The sequence below is a fragment of the Phacochoerus africanus genome, chromosome 3, assembly GCF_016906955.1.
Source record: "Phacochoerus africanus isolate WHEZ1 chromosome 3, ROS_Pafr_v1, whole genome shotgun sequence".
In the NCBI taxonomy this organism is placed as follows: domain Eukaryota; kingdom Metazoa; phylum Chordata; class Mammalia; order Artiodactyla; family Suidae; genus Phacochoerus; species Phacochoerus africanus.
In genome coordinates, this window is record NC_062546.1 from 185,947,941 (window position 1) to 185,973,759 (window position 25,819).

The 25,819-nt window shown below is 54.1% G+C and overlaps 1 protein-coding gene across 1 annotated transcript; it reads left to right on the forward strand.

The window, feature by feature from the left end:
* On the forward strand, positions 1–24,428 carry LOC125123542 (probable hydrolase PNKD). Its single transcript, XM_047773476.1, has 9 exons — positions 1–328; positions 17,002–17,117; positions 17,255–17,367; positions 18,274–18,332; positions 19,004–19,096; positions 19,735–19,898; positions 20,884–20,970; positions 22,170–22,285; positions 22,521–24,428. Exons 1-9 carry the CDS (start codon positions 189–191, stop codon positions 22,692–22,694), a joined length of 1,062 nt encoding a protein of 353 aa, XP_047629432.1. The 5' UTR covers positions 1–188; the 3' UTR covers positions 22,695–24,428.
* The last annotated feature ends 1,391 nt before the right edge of the window (positions 24,429–25,819 follow it).

Consider the following 25,819-nt stretch of genomic DNA (forward strand, 5'->3'; position numbering starts at 1 on the left):
GCGAGTGGGTGGATTCGAACGAGAGTCAATGGCCGGGCGGGGCCAGAACGCCCCCAAGTTCCCAAGCCCGCCAGCGCAACGGGCGGGGCTCCAACTCCGCAGGTTCCCCGCTTGGGGGCCTGAGCTGAGCCGTCGCCTAGCAACGCTCCGCCCCGCCCCCCGGCCCTCCGCGGGCGCCTACCCCCGGCATGGCCTGGCTGTGGGTCACCAGCTGCGGGCTACTGCTGTTCGTCGTTGTCCTGCTCTTGAGCCCCCGCAGCTGCCGAGCGCGGCGGACCCTCCGCGGCCTGTTCATGGCGCGTAGCAGGCGGCTGCTCTTCCGAATCGGGTTCGTGTGGGGCTCCGGCGGAATGCGGGTCTCGGAGAGGCGGGTGCGCTGGGAAGGGGGACTGAGGCGGAGTGCGGGGGTAGGGCTTAGGGGGCTGGGGGATCGAGGGTCAGGGAAGAGTGATCGGAGAGACGGGCTGGAGAAGCCACTGATATGGGGGTGCTGAGACAGAGAAGAAGTTGGCGGGTGGAAAATTGGGTTGGGCTGAGGAAGGAGGTTTGCAGGGGCACGCCAGGGCAGCCAGGGAAAGGGGGCGTTGAGACGACCACGGGAGAAAAGAGCCCGATGAGGGGCTGGAGACAAGGAAGCTGAAAAAAGAGAGCAGGTGCAGGAGCCCTGGCTCCCCCACCCTCTAATTTCCTCCGGTGGACAGGTGCGGGAGAGAGCGAAGGAATGTCTCAGATCGTCTGTGTCACTTGAAACCACCAACTCCTTCCGTGTGTCCTGTCCCTCTCCCCATCTCTCAGCTCCCCACCGCTCCATGTAAGCTCTCCTTTCCCAACTCTGTCCATCCGTCTGCCCCTTTCTTCAGAGCCCCCCCCCCCGCCGCCCCCGACCCCCGCGAACCCGGCCAGTGTCAGAAGCCCCAGGCTGTGAAATCCGAGCCCAGTTCCTCAGCCTGACTGGTTGATGGTTCACTGACCTCCAATGACTTTCTCCTTTATGACCACCCCCACCCCACCCCCACCCCAATCCTCACTCCTCCTCTCCCCCTACTTTTCCTGCTCCTTGAGCCAGGCCAAGGTGGTAACTAGGTCCCTTCTGCGACGACGGAGACACGAAGAGGCAGGGAGGGAGCCACAAGAAGTCTCCCTATGGCCTCTAGCCTCTTCTTGCTAACCAGCAGGGCCAGGGGCCAGGACTTCAAGCCCCAGTTTAAGGACAGTGATTCTGGGCTTGAAACTGGGAGCCCTGGCTGCAGGCCAGGTTTGTGGGACGACCTAAGCTGGGAATTTCCTGAGTTTCAGAGAAGATATTATACAGCTCGCCCCTCCTCCCTCCCCACCACCCCAGATTTCCCAGAAGCTTCACACCTAGGATACTACTCACCCTCCCTCTAAGAAATAGAGATATAAGGGCCCAGTGGAGGATAAAACTGGAAAGGCGGGGGGGGGGGGGGGTGTCTTACATGCCTTTGGGGGCATTCACATCTCTAATAGCTCCAAACATCAGTCGCATGCTCGATAATGCTCTAAGTCACCAGTGATCTGCCAATAGCATTAAAATAATGAGATTAACACGTTTGAATATCTTCACCTTTGAAATTTTTTTTTTAAAGTTTCTCTTCGCAAAATTTCTGGGAATTTTATAGCTCTATTTGGGGAGGAATTTCAAAAATCTCCTTCTAACTTTCCACATTGGTAATAATGAAGTCATACAAATGACCTGGGGAAGTGGAAAATAGAAGTTTCTGGAGTTTCCGTCGTGGCTCAGTGGTTAGCGACTCCAACTAGGAGCCATGAGATTGCGGGTTCGATCCCTGGCCTTGCTCAGTATCCCGAGTTGCTGTGGTGTAGGCTGGCGGCTACAGCTCCGATTAGACCCCTAGCCTGGGAACATCCATGTGCTGCGGGAGCGGCCCTAGAAAAGGCAAAAAAAGACCAAAAAAAAGAAGAAGAAGAAAAGAAAAAAGAAAAATAGAAGTTTCCAAAAGGGACTGGAATCAGAAGTCCTGAGATCAAAAGTCCCAAGAATGCCACCTCAGAACCCACAGGGTTTGGGTATTCCTAGAACTTGGGATCTGAGTGTTCCCTAATGCTCAAACTTGGAATTCTCAGAGAATAGTCTTTGGAATTCAGTATTCCTGTAGGCTTTCCTGTGGCTGGATTTCAAGGTTGCTTTGGAATCAACCCCCTAAATCTGCAGAGCAGAAGGGCGTGCCTGGCAGAATCCCAGATCCTGCCCCTCCAGGGTGTGGGAAACAATCGGTCCAGTCCCTTGGGGAGAGGCGGCTGGCTGCAGGGAGGGACTTGGCGGGGTGGAGGGGAGAGAAAGAGGGGGAAGTGGGGGTGTTAAAGGAAACAGTCTTCGGGAAATGGGCAGGTGTTGCTGCTGTAAGGGTGCCTACAGGAAGGATGGAGAGGGAGGGGGACGGGATAGGGCAGGGCATGACAGGGAGGGACTGCGTGCCTGGGCACCCTCCACCCTAGACACGGCTGTGAGGACCACAGTAGCGGATTCTATGAGGACTGGAAAGCGGACAATGGAGAGAGGATGCAGTGGCTGGGAGAGCAGTGTTTGTTGATGTTACCGCTAATAACAGTAATCGCTGGTGTTTGACAATGTTCGAGAGGGCTTTCTTTTTTCAAACATAAGCACCACTGTCTCGGATGACGCTAACTGGGCACGATGGAGTCTTGAGCTGGGCTCATCGGAGGTAGACACACACACATTTGGGACTCTGCAGGGCTTGGGAGGCCGTGTGTGTAATAGTTAAGCACATAAAATGTGGGATCAGACAAATCTGGGGTTTGGGTTTTTTTTTTTTTTTAAGGCCACAATTGTGGCATATGGAAGTTCCCAGGCCAGGGGTTGAATCAGATTTGCAGGTGCCAACCTATGCCACAGCCACAACAATGCCAGATCTGAGCTGCATTTGTGACCTACACCACAGCTCGTGGCAATGCCCGATCCTTAACCCACTGAGCGAGGCCAGGGATCAAACCTGCATCCTCATGGATACTAGTTGGGTTCGTTACTGCTGAGCCACAACAGGAACTCCAGACAAATCTAGCTTTGTTGCTTGGTAGCCATGTGACCTTGAAAAAATAACTCAGCCTCTCTGGGCCTCAATTGTTTGCACCTGTAGAATGGGCATGGTGATAGTGCCTACATCACAGGGCTTCTGTGTGGGTCCAGTGAAATTGTGCATATAGGTACACGGGGCCTGGCTTGCAGTAAGTGCTCAAGAAATGTCAGCCATTGCTCATTCTGTAGTGTGGGGCATGGGGAGGAGAGAGGGTACCTGGCTCTGGGCCATGGCTCCTTCTGGAGCTTTCTTACATATTTCTACTCCTGTCTTCCAAGCCTATCCTGCCCACTCACCCAGCAGGAAATCCCACATCCCTTCATTCATTCGGTGAACCCCTATCTGCCCTGGGTCAGGATTGTGGCAACAGTAATATGAGCAGAGTCTGGTGGCTGTTCTCAAGGAGTGGAGGAGACGAGCAGATGAGCAGGGACCCTAACTGGCTGGAGACAGGGTGTAACAGGTTCCCCATGAGTGACGGGGGGTGCCCGAGGAGACCAAGATCATGTGCCCCCAGCCTCATGCCTCGGTTTCCCTTTTGCCCCTTTGCCTTCTCAGCGGTAGTTGGGGAGGTTGAGCAGAAACAGGGCCCTGAGCAGAGCCTCTGCTTGCAGAGTGGGAGGAGGGGTGTATGGGGAACTAGGCTGGCTCCTGCATGTGTGTGCACACGTGTGTGTGCATGCCTGCGGTGCAGGATTGTCTTGCAGAGCTGAGAAGGTGGATGGCAGCCAGCCTCTGTGGATGGACAGTCCTCACTGACAAACCCTCCCACCCTTCTGGACAAGCCCCCTCTTCATTCCTAGGCACAGAGGATCTTTCTGGAACCTCCCGACCCAAGTAAAACCAATTATCCCAGGGCAAACCTTGCTTGGGAGTTCCTGTCGTGGCGCAGTGGAAACCAATCGGACTAGGAACCATGAGGTTGTGGGTTCCATCCCTGGTCTAGCTCAGTGGGTTAGGGATCTGGTGTTGCAGTGAGCTGTGGTGTAGGTCGCAGATGCAGCTTGGATCCCGTGTTGCTGCGGATGTGGTATAGGCCAGCAGCTGTAGCTCCTATTCAACTTATAGCCTGGGAACCTACATATGCCGCGGGTATGGCCCTAAAAAGCAAAAACAAACACCTTGGTTGCTCTACTGCAAGAGGAAACCCCTTCTCCAGGGTCAGTGAGGACCGCTGGCTTGATTTCAAAGGGTGGCAAGAGTCCTGAGCTGAGGGCCCTCGAGTGAATGACCCACCTGCTCATGGCAGAATAAAGGCCACAGAGAGGCAGTGGGCTGGGCTGTGCACAGCACAACAGGAGAGGGGCAGGGAGGGTCCTTTTCCTTTTTGCAGGCCTTAGGACCTTGGAAAGCTGCAGCACCAGCATCCACAGCAGCCCGCGGCTGCCTGGCTCCCAGTAGGTGCCCCTATCCCCTGGCAGGCCTTGCCCCCCCACACACCCCCTCCAGACCTGGCGGTCCCATCTTCCCCAGGCCCTCTGCTCTTGCTCTACCCTTGTCTCGCGTCTGCTAGACCTTCCTACCTCCCTACCTTAAATGTATCTTCAATGTAGTTGCGTCAGAGCTCCTCTTCAAGATACATCCAAAATCTGAGCGCTTCCTCCACCTCAACGGCTACAATCCTGGGCCAACCCATGGTCACCTTTCACCTGACCACTCCCCACAAAGTGATAGCTCCCTTTGGCCTTGGTGCCCCCAGCTACTCTCAGCACAGCAACCAGAATGCAACTGTTAAGATTTAAGTCAGAAATGTGTCACCTCTCAGAGTTCCTGTCCTGGCGCAGTGGAAATGAGTCTGACTAGCAACCATGAGGTTGTGGGTTTGATCCCTGGCCTCGCTCAGTGGGTTAAGGATCTGGCGTTGCCTTGAGCTGTGGTGTAGGTCTCAGATGACGCTCAGATCCCCCGTTGCTGTGGCTGTGGTGTAGGCCGGCAGCTGTAGCTCCACTTTGACCCCTAGCCTGGGAACCTCCATGTGCCCCAAGTGCCACCCTGAACAGCAAAAAAAAAAAGGAGGGGGGGAGGATTTCGCCTTATGGGAGGCCTTCCCTACACTTTATGTAAAAACAGCAAGGCCCCTACCTTGCACTCCGTTATCCTACCCTGCTCTATTACTCTCCACAGTACCTGTCACCAGATGACATCCTGTATGTCACCTTGTCTGTTAGTTTTGGGTCTTTTCCCCCAGCCAAAATATGAGCCACATGAAGGAAGAAACTTCTTTCACTCCTGTATCCCAGCTTCCAAAACGGTGCCTGGCACAGAACTGGCCCTCGTTAAATGAATGAATAAAAAGCTTGGCTCAAGTGCCATCCTCCTCGAAGCTTGCCCAGCCTCCCCAGTCAAAGTTCATCTCTGCCTCCAGGGTGACCTGGGGCTATAGTGACCTAGAGCTTTCATTGCATATTCTTTTTTTTTGCCTTTTAGGGCTGCACTCACTGCATATGGAGGTTCCCAACCTAGGGGTCGAATCAGCGCTACCGCTGCTGGCCTATACCCCAGCCACTGCAATTCGGGATCTGAGCCTCATCTGTGACCTGCACCACAGCTCACAGCAATGCCAGATCCTTAACCCACTGAGCGAGGCCAGGGATGGAACCCACAACCTCATGGTTCCTAGCGGGATTTGTTTCCGCTGTGCCACAAAGGGAACTCCTCATTGCGTATTCTTGGTTGGTTCCTGCATTAGGTGTTCACAGGTGTGGTCCCCCCCACTGGAGTCCCACAGACCTCACCCAGGGAATAGGACTAAATCCAGAGGGCCCAACTAGGATCCATGAGGATCCCCAGGACCCCTTGGGATGGGGGTGAGTGAGAGCAGAGTGGGGGAGCCAGAAGAAACAGACCCAAACTAAAACCAAAAAAAACCCAGGGGCCTCGACTGGGCAGGTGGTGTGGGATTTCAGGCAAGGCGATTGAAATAGTCCAGGCCTCCTGCCCAGGACTGAGACGGGGCAAAGATGCCGCCAGCCATGACTGTGCCTCTGGTCGTCCCGGAGAGACCCCAGCGGCAACTCCTCCCTCTGGGAAGATGGGTGAAGGGCACAGAGGACCACACCCATGCGGCTAGGTATGGAGACAGGCCCCTGGTCTCCCAGTCAGGCCTACGTTGCGCCCTGGTGCAGGCACTGCCCCTCTCCTGGGCATGGGGAAGTTGTCCCCTACCCCCAGGCCTGCTGGCAGCTTCAGGAAACTCTCACCCTCTACGGCCTTGTTCGCTGTCTCATTATCCTCTTTAGTTTCCTCAGTTTTGAGACAGTGCAAAACATGAAGCAGCTCAGTTTGTTCCTGAAAGGCCTCAGAGCAGGCCCCATTCCAGAAGGACTCTGTGTCCCGCTGGCCATCCAGGGCCCTGGGCCCTCAGACAGCCATGTCCGGTTTGGTTTTATACAGATTACCTGTTGCTGGTCAGATGCAAAGCCTGGCCAAGCTGAGTCCCGGGGGGCATGAGAGGAGAAGCCAAAAACACCCCCCCTGACCAGAGGCCTCCCAGCCTGGGCTTGCTGTCCAGTGGGTAGAGTCTGGGGTCAGGGCCTAGCTGGGACAGCCAGCCCTCAGGCCTCTCTCAGGGCCACCAATGTTGGTGAGACTGCCCGGGGGAGGAGGGGGAGAAGAAGAGCTTCATTGTGTGTTCACTACCTCGTGCCAAGAGGAGGGGGTGGGGGAGGCATGTGTCTCACTGTCCCCAGCTGTCCCATGGGGCCTCCCATGGGGCTGGAGGTTTAGACTCAGATGCCAGAGAAGCCACACACGGGTTCAGTGAGGCGAGGAGTGAAAGGCATGCCTTTGGGGTGGCGGGTGCTCTGTGTCACAGACCCCATAGGGAGGGACCAGCAGGCACCTTCAAGGCTGCCCCAGGCCAGCTGCCCCCACCCCAGCCCCGCCCTGCAGATCGGTTTTTCTGTCTCCCACCTGGGTCCCAGAGGGCCAATCAGGAAACTCTTTTCTTTTTGGTGAGGTGACAGTGGGTAGTTCCGGGCCCCAGAACTGCTGAATCAGAATCCGGGAGAGGGGGTAAGCCAAAGAGGACAAGGTCAAAATCATTGCGTTTCCCCACACCCCCAGGTCATTCGGAGGCATTCTGGTACATTCTCACCCTGCCTGGGAACCCTGTGGCAGGAAGTTTGAATCCCACATTAGCCCTGAAGGGTCAATGTCATTTTGTAAGTCACATGAACTTTCGGGGCTAAGTGGTTCTTTCAGAGAGAAGGAACTCGGTCTTATAGAGGGAAACTGAGGCTTGGCGAGTGAGTTCCTGCTTCTGGCCTGGGGCAACAGAAGAAAGGAAGCTGTGGAGGCCCCATTACCAGGGCTGGCGACATCCCAGTGACATGGGAGGCTAGAAGACAGAAGGGCCAAGGTTCTTCCCCGGGACACATGCACTTTTGCATTTTCCCATCTTTTATCTTAAATTCTCTTCTTCATCTGACTCGCGATGCTCCCCATGGAACCATCCACTCGGTCATGAGTCCAGGATGGAGACTCTCAGAGCCTAGATTGAAAGGGGTCTTCAGGATTCTCCTGTTGAGGGCATCTTCTCCTGACAGCCCCGGGGGTCTCTGGCCCTCTGGGGTCCTCGGCAAAACGTCATGAATGTCAAAGAGAGAATTCACAGCATTCACCAGATTCTCAAAGGGGTCTGTGTCTCAAAGGGACTAAAACTAGTATAGTGCTCCAGGAGGTCCCAGAGGCCAGACACTGGGCTGTGTATCTGGGACACTGTAACCACCCTGACACATCAGTTCTCCCAGCAAAGGCCCTCAAAGGAGTTGGGACTGTCCCCAAGTAGTTCAGCCCTCCTCAGCTCATCCCACCCCCTTATTTGGGGCTTAGGGAGGATTTTATCCATTAAGAGTGTGGATTCCAGGGTCAGGCTGCTGGGGGTGATTCTCTGCCTGACCACTCACTGCTCCGAGATCCTGAGCAAATCCCTTCCCACTTCTCTCGGCTTCATTGTCATTGTCATTGTCCCTGCCTATTGCTTAGAGGATCATAGGAGACTACTGAGGGAGGCACTTAGTTTGCAGGTGGGCCCTAGGAAAGCCGTGGGAAAGGTCATTATTATTAAAGACAAGGCCCGTGAGCTCCCGAGCGATGCTCTAACCTGTGTGGGCAGAGCTAGGACTATGGATCTGTCTTCAGCCCCCTGTCTGGTGCTCCCCCAATTTCCTCCATCTGGGGAGCCCTGAGTCCAGATCCCGGGGCGGGGGAAGTTGGGATTTTGTGCCCCAGTGACATAGCCCCACCCGTGCCCTTGGGTCTAGGTGATCTGCTTAGCAGAGCACCCTGCTCTGCCACGTGTGTGGGTGCAGCCAGGAGAGGAGCAGGACTTGAAAGCAGGCGGGTGAGGTGGGGAGGGGAGAGCAGGGGCAGGGTGGCTGTAATTTGGGCCCCAGATGCTCCCACTGGGTCTGCCAGCCTGGCGTGGGGTCACATGGGTGGGGCAGCAGAGTGGACAGTCTGTGCCCTGTCACTTTCATACCTGTATGCTTGGCCTTTCCTCGTGCCACTTCTGTGCTGGGCTGGTGCTGGGGGCAGAAGAGCCCCAAGGAGCAGGCTGGTGACCGTCTGCCGGCTTCGTGGCGCTGATTAAGGGGACAGGTAGGGTTGATAAGGCCCAGCCACTGAAGGGCTCAGTCCCTCCTGGAGGCGTGGGGACCGGCTGAGTGCTCCCAGTGGAGCAGGGGAAGGCAGCCTTCTGCCAAGATAATCAGGAGCCAGATTTGAATCCTAAGCCCTGGAGGATGCTTAGGATTCCAATAAGAAGAAAGGCCTGGGGGGTATTTCAGTCTGAGACCTGTAGGAGCCAGGCAGGACGGTAGTTCTGAAATTTTAATGAGTTATTTCAGGCATTCAAAAGAAGATAGCTGCTATGACATTCCCCTCACCTCCCAGTTTAGAGAGAAAATAATGGAGTTCCCATCATGGCTCAGCGGTAACAAACCGGACTAGCTTCCATGAGGATGTGGGTTCGATCCTGGCCTCGCTCAGTGGGTGAAGGATCCGGTGATGCTGTGAGCTGTGGTGTAGGTCACAGACGCGGCTCGGATCCTGAGTTGCCATGGCTGTGGTGTAGGCTGGCAGCTACAGCTCCAATTTGACCCCTAGCCTGGGAACCTCCATATGAAGAGGGTGTGGCCCTAAAAAATAAAGGAAAGAAAGAAAATATTACAGACCCTGTAAAGCCCAGCGACCGTCTCCCCAGCCCACCTCCTCCCTGCCCCTGAGGAAAGCCGGCTGATATGCATGTTGACCCTGCCTTTAGCTGCCTGGATTCTTTCACTACATACATCTGTCTCCCTAAACAATGCAAATGATGGCTTTGTGTGCTTTGGCTTTTTTTTTCTTTCTTTTTTTCTTTTTTTGGCCACCCCATGGTATATGGAGTTCTCTGGAGCAGGAATGAGATCCGAGCCACAGTTTCAACCTACGTCAAAGCTGTGGCAACGGCAAATCCTTAACCCACTGTGCTGGGCCAGGCACCAAACCTGCGTTCTGACACTGCAGGAGTTCCGCCAGGAACTCCTGCTTTGGCATTTTAAATAAATACTACTGTCAGGCTGCTTTCTCTGTGGTACATTATGTGTTTGAACTTGGTGCAGGCTGAGAGCTGGCGTTCTAGATCATTTGCTTTCCTGGCTGTGTGGTTTTCCGTGGTCTGAATATGTCACTGCTTATTTACCCATAGTGCTATTGACAGATATTTAGAGGGGTCTGTTTATTCACCCTTGGGACACGGGGTTTTCATGGGGGAGGGGCAGAGACTTGCCCGACTGGGGGTTGGACAAGTCCCATCAGCAGTGAGGAGCCACTTGAAGGCATTTGAGCAAGAGCAGGACACAAAGGCAGTGCTTTAGGAACTGAAATGTTTGCCCATGGTTTGCAGTTTGGTTCAGAGGCAGAGAGCTGGATAAAAGAAGTTTTCCTAAAGGCCTAGTTAAGAGCTTCAGGGGCCTGTTCCCACGGGTGAGCCCATGTTGGGGGGAGGGTGTTTAGAAAGAGAAATTGAGAGGAATTCTCTTTGGGCTGCATGTGCCAGGCAATGGATTAAAGGCATGTGAGTTGTGTAACTAGGAGGCTTACAGGGCTTTTCCCAGAAAGAGAGGCAGTAGGAGGAAGAGCTGACAAGCACAGTTAGGGACCCGTGATTGTGACATGGCCAACCACCAGATGGAGGAGGAGTTGGAGCCCAGGGACTTGAGAGAGTCATGAAGTCATTATCAGGAAAGGACCAGGCCTGGGGAGAGTGGCTCGGTGTCACTAGGTCCTCAGGCCCCACCCCCTTGCTCTGCACAGTGATCCAGACCTCAGGCCCACAAGGGTCACCCCCGCCAGCACAGGTCTCGGGTCTGGCAGCCACCTCGCCTTTCTCCATCTCCAACACCCCTCTAACCCAGGCCCTCATCACTTCCCCCAGCGAGTGACTGGGTTCCCTCTGCCAACCTCCACTCCGCTCCCTTTCTCGGTACCTTCTGCACAGCAGCTGAGCGAGCTCTGAAAAAGGGAAGTCTGAGCATATGCTTCCCCACTTTAAAACCTGCCAGCATTTTTTTTTTTTCCACCCCCCCCCCCGGCCCCCCTGATCGCCTTGCTGACCCCTTCTTTCTCTGGCACTTTCCACCCCCTCTGTCCCAGCCTGGAGACTTTGAGGCCTGCTGGTAACTTCTAGAACTCATGCCTGCTCGGGGGCGTCGGTGCTCTGCCCCTGCCTGTGTAGGTAATCTGTGCTGCTGGCTCCCCCACCTGTCTGCTCCCAGCCTGAGCACCGCCCTCGCCCTCGGAGAGTGGGCCTCCCTGAGCCCTTCTGCAGTAAGACATCTTCCCTTCCCACGATCGTTAAATTAACTGCTCACTTGTTGATTGTTTTGTTTTCCGGTTTGGTGTCTGTTGGCCGCTCCTCTCACGAGGCTGGCAGGGAGCCATCTGCCTTGTGCCCTGTCCAGCACATGCAGTAAATACTGTCTGGGTAGGAGTTCCTGTTGTGACTCAGCAGTAACGAACCCGGCTAGTAGCCAGGAATAGGCAGGTTTGATCCCTGGCCTCGCTCAGTGGGTTAAGGATCCAGAGTTGCCATGGGCTGCAGCGTAGTTTGGAGACGTGGCTCAGATCCCGCGTTGCCGTGGCTGTGGTGTAGGCTGGCAGCTGCAGCTCTGATTCAACTCCTAGCCTGGGAACCTCCATATGCTGCAGGTGCAGCCCTAAAAAGCAGAAAAGAAAAATATATATATTGGCTGGGTAGAGGTAATGAAAGAGCAGAGCCTTGTTTCCTGCAGCTTCTTAGTGCAGAGTCCCTGCCCTCATGCATGTTGACCTGTTGGGAAGTCAGGGAACATTTGCCGGAGCCTCCCACATGTGGACAGCTATGTTCTTGCAGCTGTGAGGGGTGCTCGGCTGGATTTGGGAAGGAAACAGCAGTTGCTAAACACCTTCCACCCATCAGGCTCTGGAGAATTTGTCATTTAAGTCACTTAATCTTCACACAGCCCTGCAGGGGTCAGTCGTGGCATCACCATTTTATAGATAAGGAGCCTGACCTGAGACCGTTGACATGCCCGAGGTCTCAGAGCAAGAATGAGCCAAGATTGGAACCCAGGAATTTCTACTGTGACGCAATGGGATTGGCGGTGTCTTGGAAGCTCTGGGACATGGGTTCGATCCTTGGGTCAGCACAGTGGGTTAAGGATCCAGTGTCACTGCAGCTGAGGATTAGGTGGCAACTACAGCTCAGATCTAATCCCTGGCCGGGGAATGCCATGTGCCTCGGGGCAGGCAAAAAAGAAAAAAAGAAAGCAAAACTGGAATCCAGAACTTGCTGATACCAGAGCGCTTGCACTTTCCATAAGCCTCCCTAGGAAGAGAAAAAAATCAGGAATAGGACTCTGGGTGTGGAAGCAAGGTGTGTCAGGGCACAGAGGAAAGGGCGATTTTATTTACTTATTTACTGTTTTTATTTTATTTATTTATTTATCTTTTGTCTTTTGGGGGCTGCACCCATGTCACATGGAGGTTCCCAGGCCAGGGGTGGAATCAGAGTTGCAGCTGCCAGCCTATGCCACAGCTCACGGCAACATCGGATCCTTAACCCACTGAGTGAGGCCCGGGATCAAACCTGTGTCCTCATGGATACTAATCAGATTCACTTCCGCTGAGCCATGACAGGAACTCCTATTTATCACTTAAAAGTTTTTCTTTTTGAAAGCATTTCAGACTTGCACAGTTTGTACAAAAATTTCCATGCGCCCCTCACCCAGCTCCTCCAAATGTTAATAACATCTTTCATAACCATAGTACACTTATCGAAACAAAGAAATTAAGGTCCATGCGAATGATGAACTATGCTCCAGGCTTTATGGAAATTTTGCCAATCATCCCCTAATGTTCTTTTTCTGGTCTAGAATCCAATCCAGGATATTTAGGTTGTTTCAACGGCATCTCTGTTGTGCCAAATCTTTTTTTTTTTTTTTTTTGAGGGCCAAACCCGCAGCATATGGAGGTTCCCAGGCTAGGGGTCGAATTAGACCTGTAGCTGCCCACCTACCCCGCAGCCAGAGCAATGCTGGCGAGCTGCAAGCTGCATCTACAACCTACACCACAGCTCACGGCAATGCCGGATCCTTAACCCGCTGAGCGAGGCCAGGGATTGAACCTGCATCCTCATGGATACGAGTCGGATTTGGATTCGGATTCATTACCGCTTACCACAGAGCCACGACTGATGGGAACTCCCTGTTGTGCCAAATCTTTGTTATTCCAACAGTCAGACAGGGAGAAAGGAGAGGATCAGCAGTTCCCATCAGTTCTCACCCTCCCTCTGGGCGGGGGAGGTTATATCTCTCTCTCTTGGTTTCGCCCAATCTTGATCCTTCCCGGATTTTCACTCGCCCTGTCCCCTTACTTCTTGGAAATGTCACTTCCTCAGAGGCCTTCGGTGACTACCAGATCTAGAATAGCAGCTCCTGTTCTCCTTCCCTGTCCTTTTGCCCTGTTTATTTTGCCATCTTCACTTGCCAGTAAGTTTACTGTCCTTTCTGTCCCCCTAGAATATAAGAGGGCAGGCACTCTGCCTACGCATTGTGTGCCCAGAGTGGACTAACCTCAAGGCCCCAGTGAACATTGTGGGAGGAGTGAAAGCACGAAGTGGCCGAAATGGACTTAAAAATAAAATAGAGGTTCCCATTGTGGTTCAGTGGTTTACAAAGCCGACTAGCATCCATGAGGATGAAGGTTCCATCTCTGGCCTTGCTCAGTGGGTTAAGGATCCGGTGTTGCTCTGAGCTGTGGTGCAGGCAGCTGGGATCCTACATTGCTGTGACCAGGCCGGCAGCAGCAGCTCCAATTCACAACCTCTAGCCTGGGAGCTTTCATATGCCACAGGAACAGCTCTAAATAATAATGACAATGACGATGATAAATAAAAACAGGAGTTCCTGTTGTGGCTCAGCTGATTAAGAATCTGACTAGTATCCATTAGGATATGGATTTGATCCCTGGCCTTGCCTAGCTCAGTGGATTAAAGGATCCGGTGTTGCCATGAGCTGCAGTGTATGTCACAGATGGGTGTGGCTCGGATCTGGCTTGCTGTGGCTGTGGTTTAGGTGGGCAGCTGCAGCTCAGATTTGACCCCTGGCGTAGGAACTTCCATATGCTTTGGGTGAGGCCCTAAAAAGACAAAATAATAATAGTTATAATAATAATAAAAATAAAAGAAAAAGAGGGCCTGTGAAAAACAAGCAAAAAGACAAAGGATGGCAGAATGTGCCCAGATTCCCAACTGCCACGAGGACGTGGGCATGCAGATCAGGGACCAAAATGGTTCACCTTTAGCTAAAGTGTTTCTGCCAAACTGTCATGGAAACGTGCCTAGTTTGGTTTTTTGTTTGTTTGTTTTGCTTCTTAGGGCCACACCCACAGTGGCATATGGAGATTCCCAGGCTAGGAGTCAAATCGGAGCTACAGCTGCCGGCCTACACCCCAGCCACAGCAATGTAGCATCTGAGCTGCGTGTACAACCTATACCACAGCTCATGGCAATGCCAGATCGTTAACCCACTGAGCGAGGCCAGGGATCGAACCCACAACCTCATGGTTCCTAGTTGGATTCCTTTCCGCTGCACCATGGTGGGAACTCTGAAACGTGCCTAGTTTTGATGAAGTTGTTTGCAGACAAATCAATCTCAAGGGGCCTGAAGAGCATCTGCCCCTCCCCTCCCCCCCCCCCCCCCACGGACACAGCAAACCCTCATAGGGATTTAGGGCCCTTCTTTCACACCCTCACCTGGACTTTTCTGTCTCAGACTTAATCAGCCAGAATCCCACCCCCTTTTCCAGCTGCCTTGCGGTATAACACTAGGCACCGACTGACCCAGCTCCTCCCAGCCTCAATCGCCCTCCTGAGAGTACAAGGCCTGAGACAGCTCCTGCCGTACTTCTCAGGGCGCAGCATAAAATGGAATTTGGAATCTCTCGCTCAGAAAGCAAGAAAGAGATGCCATGTAAGGTGCTAAAATATAAAACCCTTCCTCTCTTCTCCAGCCTCTCTCTCGACTTGCCGTGATGTTTTTAATTTCTACTTAATGTCACTCTGGGCAGAGAAAAATGAAAATCTAAATTAGTAGCATGCAGTGGGTTAAGGATCCGGCGTTGCCGTGAGCTGTGTGGTCGCAGATGTGGCTTGGATCCCAAGTTGCTGTGGCTCTGGCGTAGGCTGGTGGCTACAGCTCCTATTCAACCCCTAGCCTGGTAACCTCCATATGCCACAGGAAGCGGCCCTGGAAAAGGCAAAAAGACAAAAAAAATTAAAAATTAAAAATAAATAAGTTATTAGTGAGAATGATGCCACTCATTATATACCATGCAATGTCAGTTTGTTGGCTTTCTTTTTTTGGCTGCCCCCAAAGCATATGGAAGTTCCTGGGCCAGGGACTGTATCTGAGCTGGAGCCGCAACATTTGCCACAGCTGCAGTGATGCCCGTCCTTAAGCCACTGCGCTGGGCTGGGGCTGGAGATCTAACCGGCACCTCCAAAGAGATAAGCTGAATCATTAACCTACTATGCCCCAGCAGGAACTCTGCAATGCCAGTTTTTAATGCAAATACAGGAACATTTAACTTGGAGTTCCCATTTTGGCTCAGCGAAAATGAATCCGACTAGTATTCTTGAGAACAAGTTTGATCCCTGTCCTTGCTCAGTGGGTTAAAGATTCGGTGTTGCCGTGAGCTCAGTGGGTTAAAGATTCGGTGTTGCCGTGAGCTCAGTGGGTTAAAGATTCGGTGTTGCCGTGAGCTGTGGCATGGGTTGCAGACTTGGCTCAGATCTGGCGTTGCTGTGGCTGTGGCGTAGCCGGCAGCTATAGCTCCAATTCAACCCCTAGCTAGGGAACTTCCATATGCCACAAGAACGGCCCTAAAAAGCAAAAAAAAAAAAAAAAAAAGAACATTTAACTCATATGCAGAATACTTAAACTCCAGAATTCACATTTCCTAGCTTGTACACAGATATGTGCTATGTTCTTACCAGAACAGTGGAAATACGGCACAGAACTAACTCAGCTGTTTTTATTTCTCTTCTTGATACATGCACATTCCGCCAACTCTCTCTGCCTTCAGCTTACTGATGAGCGAGGAAAGTTGGAAGGAAAAGGACAGATCAGTTGCTTCTTTTTCTTTCTGTAGGAGCTTCATTTGCAGCCTCAAAGGTGGGATCATACAGGGACGTAGCATGATAAGAAAGGACGAGGTGGCATTCCTTGGTCATTTGTTTCTTAGAACACCATTGCCTTCTTAATGCATTTGAAGCAAAGTCCGATTTGAACCCACAGAGTGGCCTCTTGGGACAGTCTGTGTCTGTTCTTCCCACCCCCTTCCTCAGTCATAGATGTATGCTCACTGTGAGCCTTGAATTCCCACATATAACGGTTCCACCAGAATTCCATTCTCATGGCCATTGCAAATGCAGTGTGTCGGGGTCAAGGGCAGCAGAGGATGGAGCAGTCACGTGTTGTGTGGACCACTTCCGCTTAGTGCACATCCCATCAGACTTCACTCACAAGACACAAATTCAAAAAGAAAAGTCATTAAGAAGTTCAAAATGGTGACAGCAGAGCATCAGGCCAAGGTCGCCTGTGACTGCCAGGTCGCTCCCCTGTGAAGCCAGCCCTGCTTGCTGGCATCCTGTATTTGGAGGACTCTGTCACTTGCAAGTCCCCTCTGTTCCTTGTGTCCGCTTTCACTGTGTAGCCTCGGATGGCCTGGAATAGTGACAGGTGGAGGGAGGGAGGGAGTGCGTTCTGCCCACCCAGCTTCACCTCTGCTGCTTCCTCCACTAAACAGCCAAACAGAACTTTCTACTATTTCCAAACAAACCCTGCTGTCTGCTGCCTCTGAGCCTTGGCCTGTTGTTTTCTCTGCCCCAGTGGTTCTCAGAGTTAAGGTTCCTGGGCCAGCAGCACGGGCATCAGGCATGGGGCATCGCCTGGAGCTCGTTAGAATTGCAAATTCCCGGGCTTTGCCTCAGACCAGCGGAGTCTCAAACGCTGGGATGGGGCTGTGGAATCTGGGCCCCCACAACTTCTGCCTATGACTATGATGCACCACTGCTCCTCCTGAAATACTGTTCCCACCTCACTTCAGCTTCCTAACTCCCACGACTCCCTAAACGGAAGAAACCCCTCCCCCTTGGGTCTCTTCTGTGAATGCCTCAGTTCCCATCTTCCCTGGTGAGCCGTGAATTTGGGGAGGGGGGGTGGTCTGTCTCATCTTCCACCTTGTCCTGAGTGCTGAGCAGGGCAAATAGTGGGCACAGGATAAGTGATGGTGGAATTGCGGTGACTCAGCAGGTGACCCAGGGAGTGGAGACGTGGGGCCTGGGCATCACAGAGGGCCCAGGCTTGGGGGCAGGGCTGAGCACACACATCCCGCCCCGCAGGTACAGCCTGTACACCCGCACCTGGCTCGGGTACCTCTTCTACCGCCAGCAGCTGCGAAGGGCTCGGAATCGCTACCCCAAAGGCCACTCCAGAACCCAGCCCCGCCTCTTCAATGGTGAGCTCTGGCTGCCCTGTGCCAGCATCGCCCCTGGCCGCGCCCACCCACCCTCCCTGTCTACTCTGCTTCTCATGCTCCTGAGTGCCGGGCTCCATACCCCATCAACCTGCCCACAGCCCATCTCTGTTCCCCAGGAGTGAAGGTGCTTCCCATCCCCGTCCTCTCGGACAACTACAGCTACCTCATCATCGACACCCAGGCCCGACTGGCTGTGGCTGTGGACCCTTCAGACCCTCAGGCCGTCCAGGTGAGGGGAGGATGGGGGCAGGGGACGCGGAGTCACCTCGGGGCCTGGCAGCTGCTCCTTGCTGGAGAGAGAGGCTGCCCTGCCCTCAGCCAGTGGGAGGAGCCCCCTCCATGTGCATCCCACACAGAGACTCACAGAGACGGCACTTGGCATTCGGGAGGGCTCGGGCCAGGGCTCGGGCCGGGTGTCGGGTTGGGCAGCAATGAGGGAATCAGAGCCAGAGGGAAAGCAGTGCTGACTCAGGGCTGGGGATCCAAAGAGTTTCCTTCTGCCTCTCACTCTCTGGCCCCCTTCCGGAGCCTCACTCTTCCCTCCTTATCTCTATCTATCAAGTCTGGGTCTCCCCATCACTCCCTCCCATTTATTTTCTTTCTTTCTTTCTTTTTTTTTCTTTTTGCTTGCTTTTTTAAGGCCGCACCTGAGGCATACGGAAGTTCCCAGGCTAGAGTTCAATTCGGAACTACAGCTACCAGCCTATGCCACAGCCACATCCACGCCAGATCCAAGCCACGTCTATGATCTACACCACAGCTCACGGCAGCGCCGGATCCTTAACCCACTGAGCGAGGCCAGGGATCGAACCTGCATCCTCGTGGTTCCTAGTCGGATTCGTTTCCACTGCACCATGACGGGAACTCCTCCCTCCCATTTCTTATCTCCATGTGTGTCTGTCTGTGTGTCTGTGAGTCTACCCCCTCCCTGAGTCTCCCTCTCCCAAGTGCCCAGCCCGGGCTCGGCTGCCCCTCTTTCCCCAGCCCTCGCCTCCCCACCCGCTTCTCATCCTCTGGCTCCAGCGCCCCACTCTCCCTCATCTCTGCCCGCGCTGCTCTCCTCTCCGATCAGCACCCACACCCCATCTCCCTCTGCCTCCCGCTCCTCAGTCTCACCACCTCCTCTCTCTCCCAGGCTTCCATTGAGAAGGAGGGCGTTACCTTGGTGGCCATTCTTTGCACCCACAAGCACTGGTAAGGGGCTGAAGTGGGAGATCTGGATGCAGATCCTCTTCCCTGGCCAGCCCTTGCCTGGCGGGGCTTGCCAGGACTGGGCTGGGGCTCAGGAAGTCAGGGTGGGTGGGCACCATCCTCATGGCGTCACTGGAAGAGGGGGAGGGGCGGGTCTCCCACCCCACCACTTAACAAGCTCCCGAAGCTCCCAGGGAGGGCAGAGCAGGCATTTATCTTCCATTACTAGGCATGTGCACCAGGCATGCGCAAACCTCTGATCTCTTCCATCAAGGAGGTTCTAGCCCAAGAGGAGAGATAGCCCTGCGTGAAAGCGTACAATGATAATAAACAATAACAACTGTGGCCATTGGCACGGGGTGTGCAGGCAGGGGCACCAGGTGGGGTAAGATCAGAACCACTTGGAGGAATTAGAGGCTGATGATCCTGGAGCTGAGAGTCCAGACGATCAGTGGGCATCGGTCGATGATGAGGGGAGGGGTGGCAAGTTGTTGAAACACTCTGGGCAGGGGGATGCGTTGAACAAAGGCCTAAAGAGGTCTGGGCAGCTTCGTTCAGTCCCGAAGCCACGAGTCCCAGGGCTCAAAGGCCTGGAATTGCTTGGGGAAGAAGGAGGCCGGGAAGCCCAGTATGGTTGCCCCTCAAACCCTCCGTCCCTCTCTGCCATCCTACAGGGACCACAGTGGAGGGAACCGTGACCTCAGCCGGCGGCACCAGGACTGTCGGGTATACGGGAGCCCTCAGGATGGCATCCCCTACCTCACCCAGTAAGTTCCTGACCCAGGGATGGGTTGCCTACCCCCCACCCCCAACCCCGTGGGTCCTTCCCCTCACCCCCATCCTTCAGTTGTGTGTTGCAGGGGTATCAGCAGTTGGATCTTCGCTGATGCCTTTCCTGGCCTTAAAGAGCAGATCTGAAGACTGCTACTGCCCATCTCCCAAATGATCCAGCCATAGTCCCCAAAAGGGGAAGGGGAGAAGTTCCCATTGTGGCTCAGAGAACCCGACTAGTATCCATAAGGATGCGGGTTTGATCCCTGGCCTTGCTCAGTGGGTTAAGGATTCAGCGGTGCCGCGAGCTGTGGTGTAGATCACAGATGGGGATTGGATTCTGTGTTGCTGTGGCTGTGGCATAGGCTGGCAGCTGCAGCTCTGATTTAGCTCCTAGCCTGGGAACTTCCACATGACGCAGGTGTGGCCCTAAAAAGGGGAAAACAAAAAGCAAAAAACAGAGGAAGGGGAGGGCTTGGATCTGAAGCCCTGGGCACAGGGGGCATCTTCTCTCTCTGGTGGAGGAACCCCTCTCTTCAAAACACCCATCCCCTTGGGCCTGAGTGGGCCAGGGGAGGGAGGATGGACATAGCACAAGGTCTAGTGCCTTCTCCACTATTGCCTTGCTCCTCAGTCCCCTGTGTCATCAAGATGTGGTTAGTGTGGGACGGCTTCAGATCCGGGCTCTGGCCACCCCCGGCCACACTCAAGGCCATCTGGTCTACCTGCTGGATGGGGAGCCCTACAAGGGTCCCTCCTGCCTCTTCTCAGGGGACCTGCTCTTCCTTTCTGGCTGTGGTGAGTCCCCCCAAAAGGGAAGAGGGAGGAGGGGGGACCGGAAGGAGGGAGAGAGACCAGGGCAGGGGCCCAAGAACAGCCACGGTCCCCTGCAATGCATGAAAACATTGGTTTCAGCACACGTGTTGCCTTGGCAGTTACTCCCACCTTTGTTACCTCGGTATTTTTTTTTTTAATATCCTCACGACTTCCCGCAGGGGATGGACAGAATGAGATGATGCCTGTAACTGAGGACAGACCTCCAATGGTGTTTGTTTCCACTGGGTGGAGCCTGGTTCTCTGATACAGTGACCGGCAAGGCTAGTTACAAAAACCTGAGAACCCCTACATGAGAGGGTGAACCTGTGGGTGGGGGGATCCCAGGTCTCGGGCTACACGGAGTCCCAAAGGCAGCAGCACAGGCAGAGAAAGAAGTGGTCCATGGAAAAGAGCACCCCTACACCGACCAGGCTTGGGGCCATTAGAACTCAGCCTGAAGGTTCTGCACCCACTCTGCATCCGCACATTAATATGTGCAATGGGGAGTTCCCATCATGGCTCAGCGGTTAACGAATCTGACTAGCATCCATGAGGACGCAGGTTCAATCCCTGGCCTTGCTCAGTGGGTTAAGGATCCAGTGTTGCCGTGAGCTGCGGTGTAGGTCGCAGACGCAGCTTGGATCCTGTGTTGCTGTGGCTGTGGCTGTGGCATAGGCCTACAGCTACAGCTCTGATTTGACCCCTAGCCTGGGAACCTCCATATGCCGCAGGTACAGCCCTAAAAAGCAAATAATAATATGTGCAATGGAGGCCTTCGAATGGGCTCAACTGGGGGTGAATATTTGGGCCCAGTTCCCAGTGTGGAAGAGATGCCTGGAGAGTGGGCATGACAGGGGCACGGTTTGAGTTCTTGTGGGTAGCTCCAGCCATACAAGCTGGTCCCTACCCCTCTCCATGTACTTAGTGTGTTATCTTGTACCTTATACGTACCCTCTGACCCTGCCAGGACGGACCTTTGAGGGCACCGCAGAGACCATGCTGAGTTCGCTGGACACCGTGCTAGGCCTGGGGGATGACACTCTGCTGTGGCCTGGTAAGGTGTCCCTCCCTCTTCTCCCAGCCCCATATTTCCCTAGAGTCTTGGCCAACCCCGCTCCTTGCCCAAAGGTGACACAGCTCCACCTCTAGTGGCTTCTGGGAGCCAACTTTAGCAGTGGGGACAGAACTCCCTTCTTTTTGGACTTCTGGCTCTTCTCACGACAACTGCCCCTGACAGCCAGCCCAAGGCCTCTTGGGAGGCATGTAGGCCTCAGAGAGCATCCCCAAGGAATGGCTGATTTTTCATAACTAGAGCCTAGAACAGAAAATAGCCTTTGCTTGGAGTTCCCGTCGTGGCTCAGCAGAAACGAATCTGACTAGCATCCATGAGGACGCAGGTTCAATCTCTGGCCTTGCTCAGTGGGTTAAGGATCTGGCGTTGCCGTGAGCTGTGGTGTAGGTCACAGGCATGGCTTGGATCTGGTGTTGCTGTGGCTGTGGTGTCGGCCAGCAGCTACAGCTCCAATTGGAACCCTAGCCCAGGAACCTCCATATGCTGTGGGTGCGGCCTTAGAAAGACAAAAAAAAAAGAAAAGAAAAGGAAAAAGAAAGAACGTAACCTTTGCTTAATGAGCAAAGAAGAGAAGCTTTTAACTCCACTCTGCATGGATCATTGCCTGCATCCATAGCCACACAGGGCACGTCCATCACCCATGTGCCCATACACCAACTAGCCATCCATACGTACATCCATAAGCACGTGGACGTGGCATCTCCATAGTTTCTAAAACACTTGGACTAACATCTCATTGAATCCTCAGAACATATATTCATTGGACACATGCTTCACTGAGCACCTAACCTGCACCAGGCCTGGTCCAGGCACTGAGAACACATAACATTCTAAAGGCATTAGTATTTTCTCCACTTGCCAAAGGAGAAAATGATGACTCAGAGAGGTGCCATGACTTGACTGAGGCCACACAGCTGGGCGGAGGCAGACTCAGGGCTCGAATGCAGCTCTCCTGGCTTCAGGTTTGGTGGTTTTCCCCCCCAGCCGCCTCTTCACTTGTGGCTGACTTGTGCCCACATTTAGAGAAGCAGCTCTGCGTGGTTGGGGCTTTCCTGGAAGCACTGCCCCTCCTCCGCCCGGTGGTTGGGTGTCCCCGCAGGCCTGGGGATGGGGAGGACTTTTTCTGGCCCCACCACCAAGCTCTCTTTGTCCTGCGTCTTGGCCCCCATGGCCATCCCTAGGTCACGAGTACGCGGAGGAGAACCTGGGCTTTGCAGGCGTGGTGGAACCTGAGAACCTGGCCCGGGAGAGGAAGATGCAGTGGGTGCAGAGGCAGCGGATGGAGCGCAGGAGCACGGTGCGGGGTGGGGCGGGGCGGGGGGTCCGGGAGGGGTTCCCTTCTCTGCGGAGCTGGCACCTGCGGGCCCCTCAGGCTCCTCAGGCCCCTCCCCAGAGCTCTGGCATGATTGGCACCCGGGCCTTCCAGTGGGAACTCCAGGACCCCGGGATGGGGCTGGGGGTGGGGAGGCTTCTCTTGCTGGGTCTGTTTTCCAGATCCTCCCCGCCAACCCGGGGTGCCTCTGCTCCCACAGTGCCCGTCCACCCTGGGGGAGGAGAGATCCTATAACCCGTTCCTGAGGACCCACTGCCTGGTGCTGCAGGAGGCTCTGGGGCCAGGGCCAGGCCCCACGGGCGACGATGGCTACTCACGGGCCCAGCTCCTGGAGAAGCTCCGCCAGCTGAAGGACCTACACAAGAGCAAGTGACCCCAGCCCAGCCCAGCGCAGCCCACCCCCCACAGCGGGAGGCTGCCCATCCCCCACACCACCGCCTCCCTCTCATCACTACCACCACCACCACCTCCATCGGCCTGTCAGTGGGCACCACTCCCCGACGCTGGTCGGGGTGGGGGGAAGAGGAGGGACAAGGCGGTGAGACCTTGAGACGGAGAGGAAGGGGGCTGAGCGAAGACTCGGAGCCTCCACCGGGTGAGGCTGAGTCCGGGAGGGCAGAGCTAACTGGGAGGGTCCCCTCCTCCCTTCCCCCGTTCCTGCCATGGCAGGGAGGACGTGGAAGCCTCACTCTCCCTGTAGCCCCTTCACTCAGGGCAGCCGGAGCCATGAAGAGGTTGAGTCCATCGTCCCTCCCTTCCCCTCCCCCACCCCAGAGCTGGGAAAAAAACTCACTCGCCTAGAGTGGCCCTGAGGTGAGGTGCCCTGGGAAAGCGGTCCCTCAGAGGGGGACCTGGGCTCTGGTCTACTGAGACACTGCCCCTCCCCCCAGCCTCCCTGCCCTGCCCCCATCCAGCGCCCACGAAGGCATTTTTCCAACAGAGCCATCTCTGAGAGAGAGGAAAAGGCTGGAAGCCTGGCTGTGGACAGTCTCTGCCTCAGTGACTCCCCTACAGCCTGGAAGGGAGAGGGTCCTGGTTGCCAAGGAAATCTGAGTTCAGGCTGTAGAGACACCAGGAGGCTGGGATTGCAGCCCCCGTCTTGGGCACACACACGCTCCCTGCACAGCTGGCCTAGACCTGCCCACCGGCCCGGCTCTGCCCTGGGCCAGTGGGGCCCCTCCTTCCCCGGGGGACAGAGAGCCATTGTCCGCCAGGGTCACTGTGCTTTTCTCATTATGACCCGTATTCTTAGCAACTCCTGCTCTAATCTCAACCCTTTCCTCTTTTAGTTGGAAGACATTCATCTGGTCCTTTGCAGTTAGCCAAGGACACTCCCATGTCCTTTCTCATTGGGCCCTTGGCCCCATTCTGGCGGGAGTGGGGGGGGGGTCTGCGCCGCAGAGAAAGGAAATCAGAAGTCCAGGAGCAGACAGCTCTCAAGTGAGTGGCAGCTTCTAGGACCCCAGGCCTGGGCCCTCCCCTCGGCTCAGCCCTCCCTCAGCTCAGCTCCTCTGGCCTCAGATGTTCTTTGGGCAGGTGTACCGCGGGTCAGCCAGGAGCCTTTTCTTTCTGGGTCAGAGCCTTCCCTTGGACCCTGCTCACCTCTAGAGAGTCTCCGAGATGCCCCCCTCCCTCAGTTTCCCCTCATCATCCTGCCTCTGCCTCCCTATCCAGCCACAGCCTCTGGTACCAACTCTAGCAATACCGCCAGAATAGAGTTCCCTGCCCCTTGACACCTGCAGGTTCATGCCTCTGTGCCTTTGCTCATGCTCTTTCTTCGGACTGGAATGCCTTTCTCACTGCTCCTCCTGCCTTGTCTGCCTGGCAAACACCTATTCATCTCTCACAATCCCCCTCAAAGACCGCCTCCTCCAGGAAGACCGCCTCCATGCCCCTCCCCCTCCAGGCTACCTCTGCTCCTTGTGAATGCTTCTCTTGCGGCACTTATCACACTGTATTTTACTTGTTTACACGTTTGTCGCCCCTTCGAGACTGTGAACCCTTCAGGGCATGGACTGTATCTTATGCATCTCTGTATTTCTGCGCCTAGCACGGTGCCTGGCACGCAGTAGGCGCTCAATAAATGTTGAATGAATGAATGATTTGACGGAGGCCTGATCCCTCAGGGGGCTTGTCTTTATTGCTGGCTCCATTTTCTTGTCTGGGTAACAGCCCTTGCTGACTCGGAGGGACTGCACTTTGGGCAGAGCTTTGGGCAGAAACAGCGCTATAAATATATCCTCTACCATCCAGGGTTTACGATTTGCTTACCTTGGTGTTTGCCAAAGCTTGAGATACACAGGTGTGCTGCTGGCCGCAGGGAGATGGTTTACGTGGGCACAGGACCATGGTGAATACACTTCAAGGGCAAGGCCTTGGCTCTGGTCTCTCTTTGGCACCTCTCTAGGCAACAAAGAGCCAGACTCAAGGTAGGCAGATTAGTTGGGCAATTATCTTGAGTTAAACATTGATAGCATCATTTCAGTTGCCTTGTGTTACCTTTGCGGGGTCAATGTTTTTGACAAGTGACACCAGTTTGTGCGTTTTGTTTTAATTTTTTTTATTACTCAATGAATTTAGTACATTTATAGCTGTACAATGATCATCACAATCCACTTTTATAGGATTTCCATCCCACAAGCCCAGCACATCCCCCCCCCAGAGCTGTCTCCTTTGGAAACCATAAGTTTTTGAAAGTCAGTATCTGTTCTGCAAAGAAGTTCATTCTGTCCTTTTTTTCAGATTCTACATGTCAGTGAACGCATTTGATGTTGGTGTCTCAATTGCCTGACTGACTTCACTTAGCATGATAATTCCTGGGTCCATCCATGTTGCTAAAAATGCCGATATTTCATTCATGACACCAGTTTTTAATTCATGAAAGTAATTGAAGGGAGTTCCCTGGTGGTCTGGTGGTTAGGACTCAGCACTTTCACTGCCACTGCCTGGGCTTCAATCCCTGTTGGCCTCACCCGTGTTCAAACTCTGGTCTGGGAACTGAGACTCCCACATCAAGCTGCTGAATGCCATAGCCACCAAAACAAAACAAAAAAAGTGATTAGAGCTACAGGCATATCTCATTTTACTGTACTTCACTCTAATGTGCTTCAAAGATGTGGTTTGTTTGTTTGTTTATCTTTGTAGGGCCACACCCAAGGCATATGGAGGTTCCCAGGCTAAGGGTGGAATCGGAGCTGTAGCTGCTGGCCTACACCACAGCCACAGCAACAGGAGATCCAGTCTGCATCTGTGACCTACATCACAGCTCACAGCAATGCTGGGTCCTTAACCCACTGAGTGAGACCAGGGATCAAACCTGCATCCTCATGGACACTAGTCACATTCGTTTCCACTGAGGCATGATGGGAACTCTGAAGATGTGGTATTTTTTAGGAATTGAAGGTCTGTGGCAGCCCTACATTGTCAGATGATGGTTAGCCATTTTTAGCAATAACGGGTTTTTTGGGGGAGTTTTTGTTTGTTTTTTTCTTCTTTGGC

Excerpts from the sequence above, each read along its gene's own strand:
- LOC125123542 (XM_047773476.1), top strand. The coding sequence starts at position 189 with ATGGCCTGGCTGTGGGTCACCAGCTGCGGGCTACTGCTGTTCGTCGTT. Across the intron at positions 17,368-18,273 it reads CAGACCCTCAGGCCGTCCAG|GCTTCCATTGAGAAGGAGGG; the intron begins GTGAGGGGAGGA and ends TCTCTCTCCCAG. Across the intron at positions 18,333-19,003 it reads CTTTGCACCCACAAGCACTG|GGACCACAGTGGAGGGAACC; the intron begins GTAAGGGGCTGA and ends GCCATCCTACAG.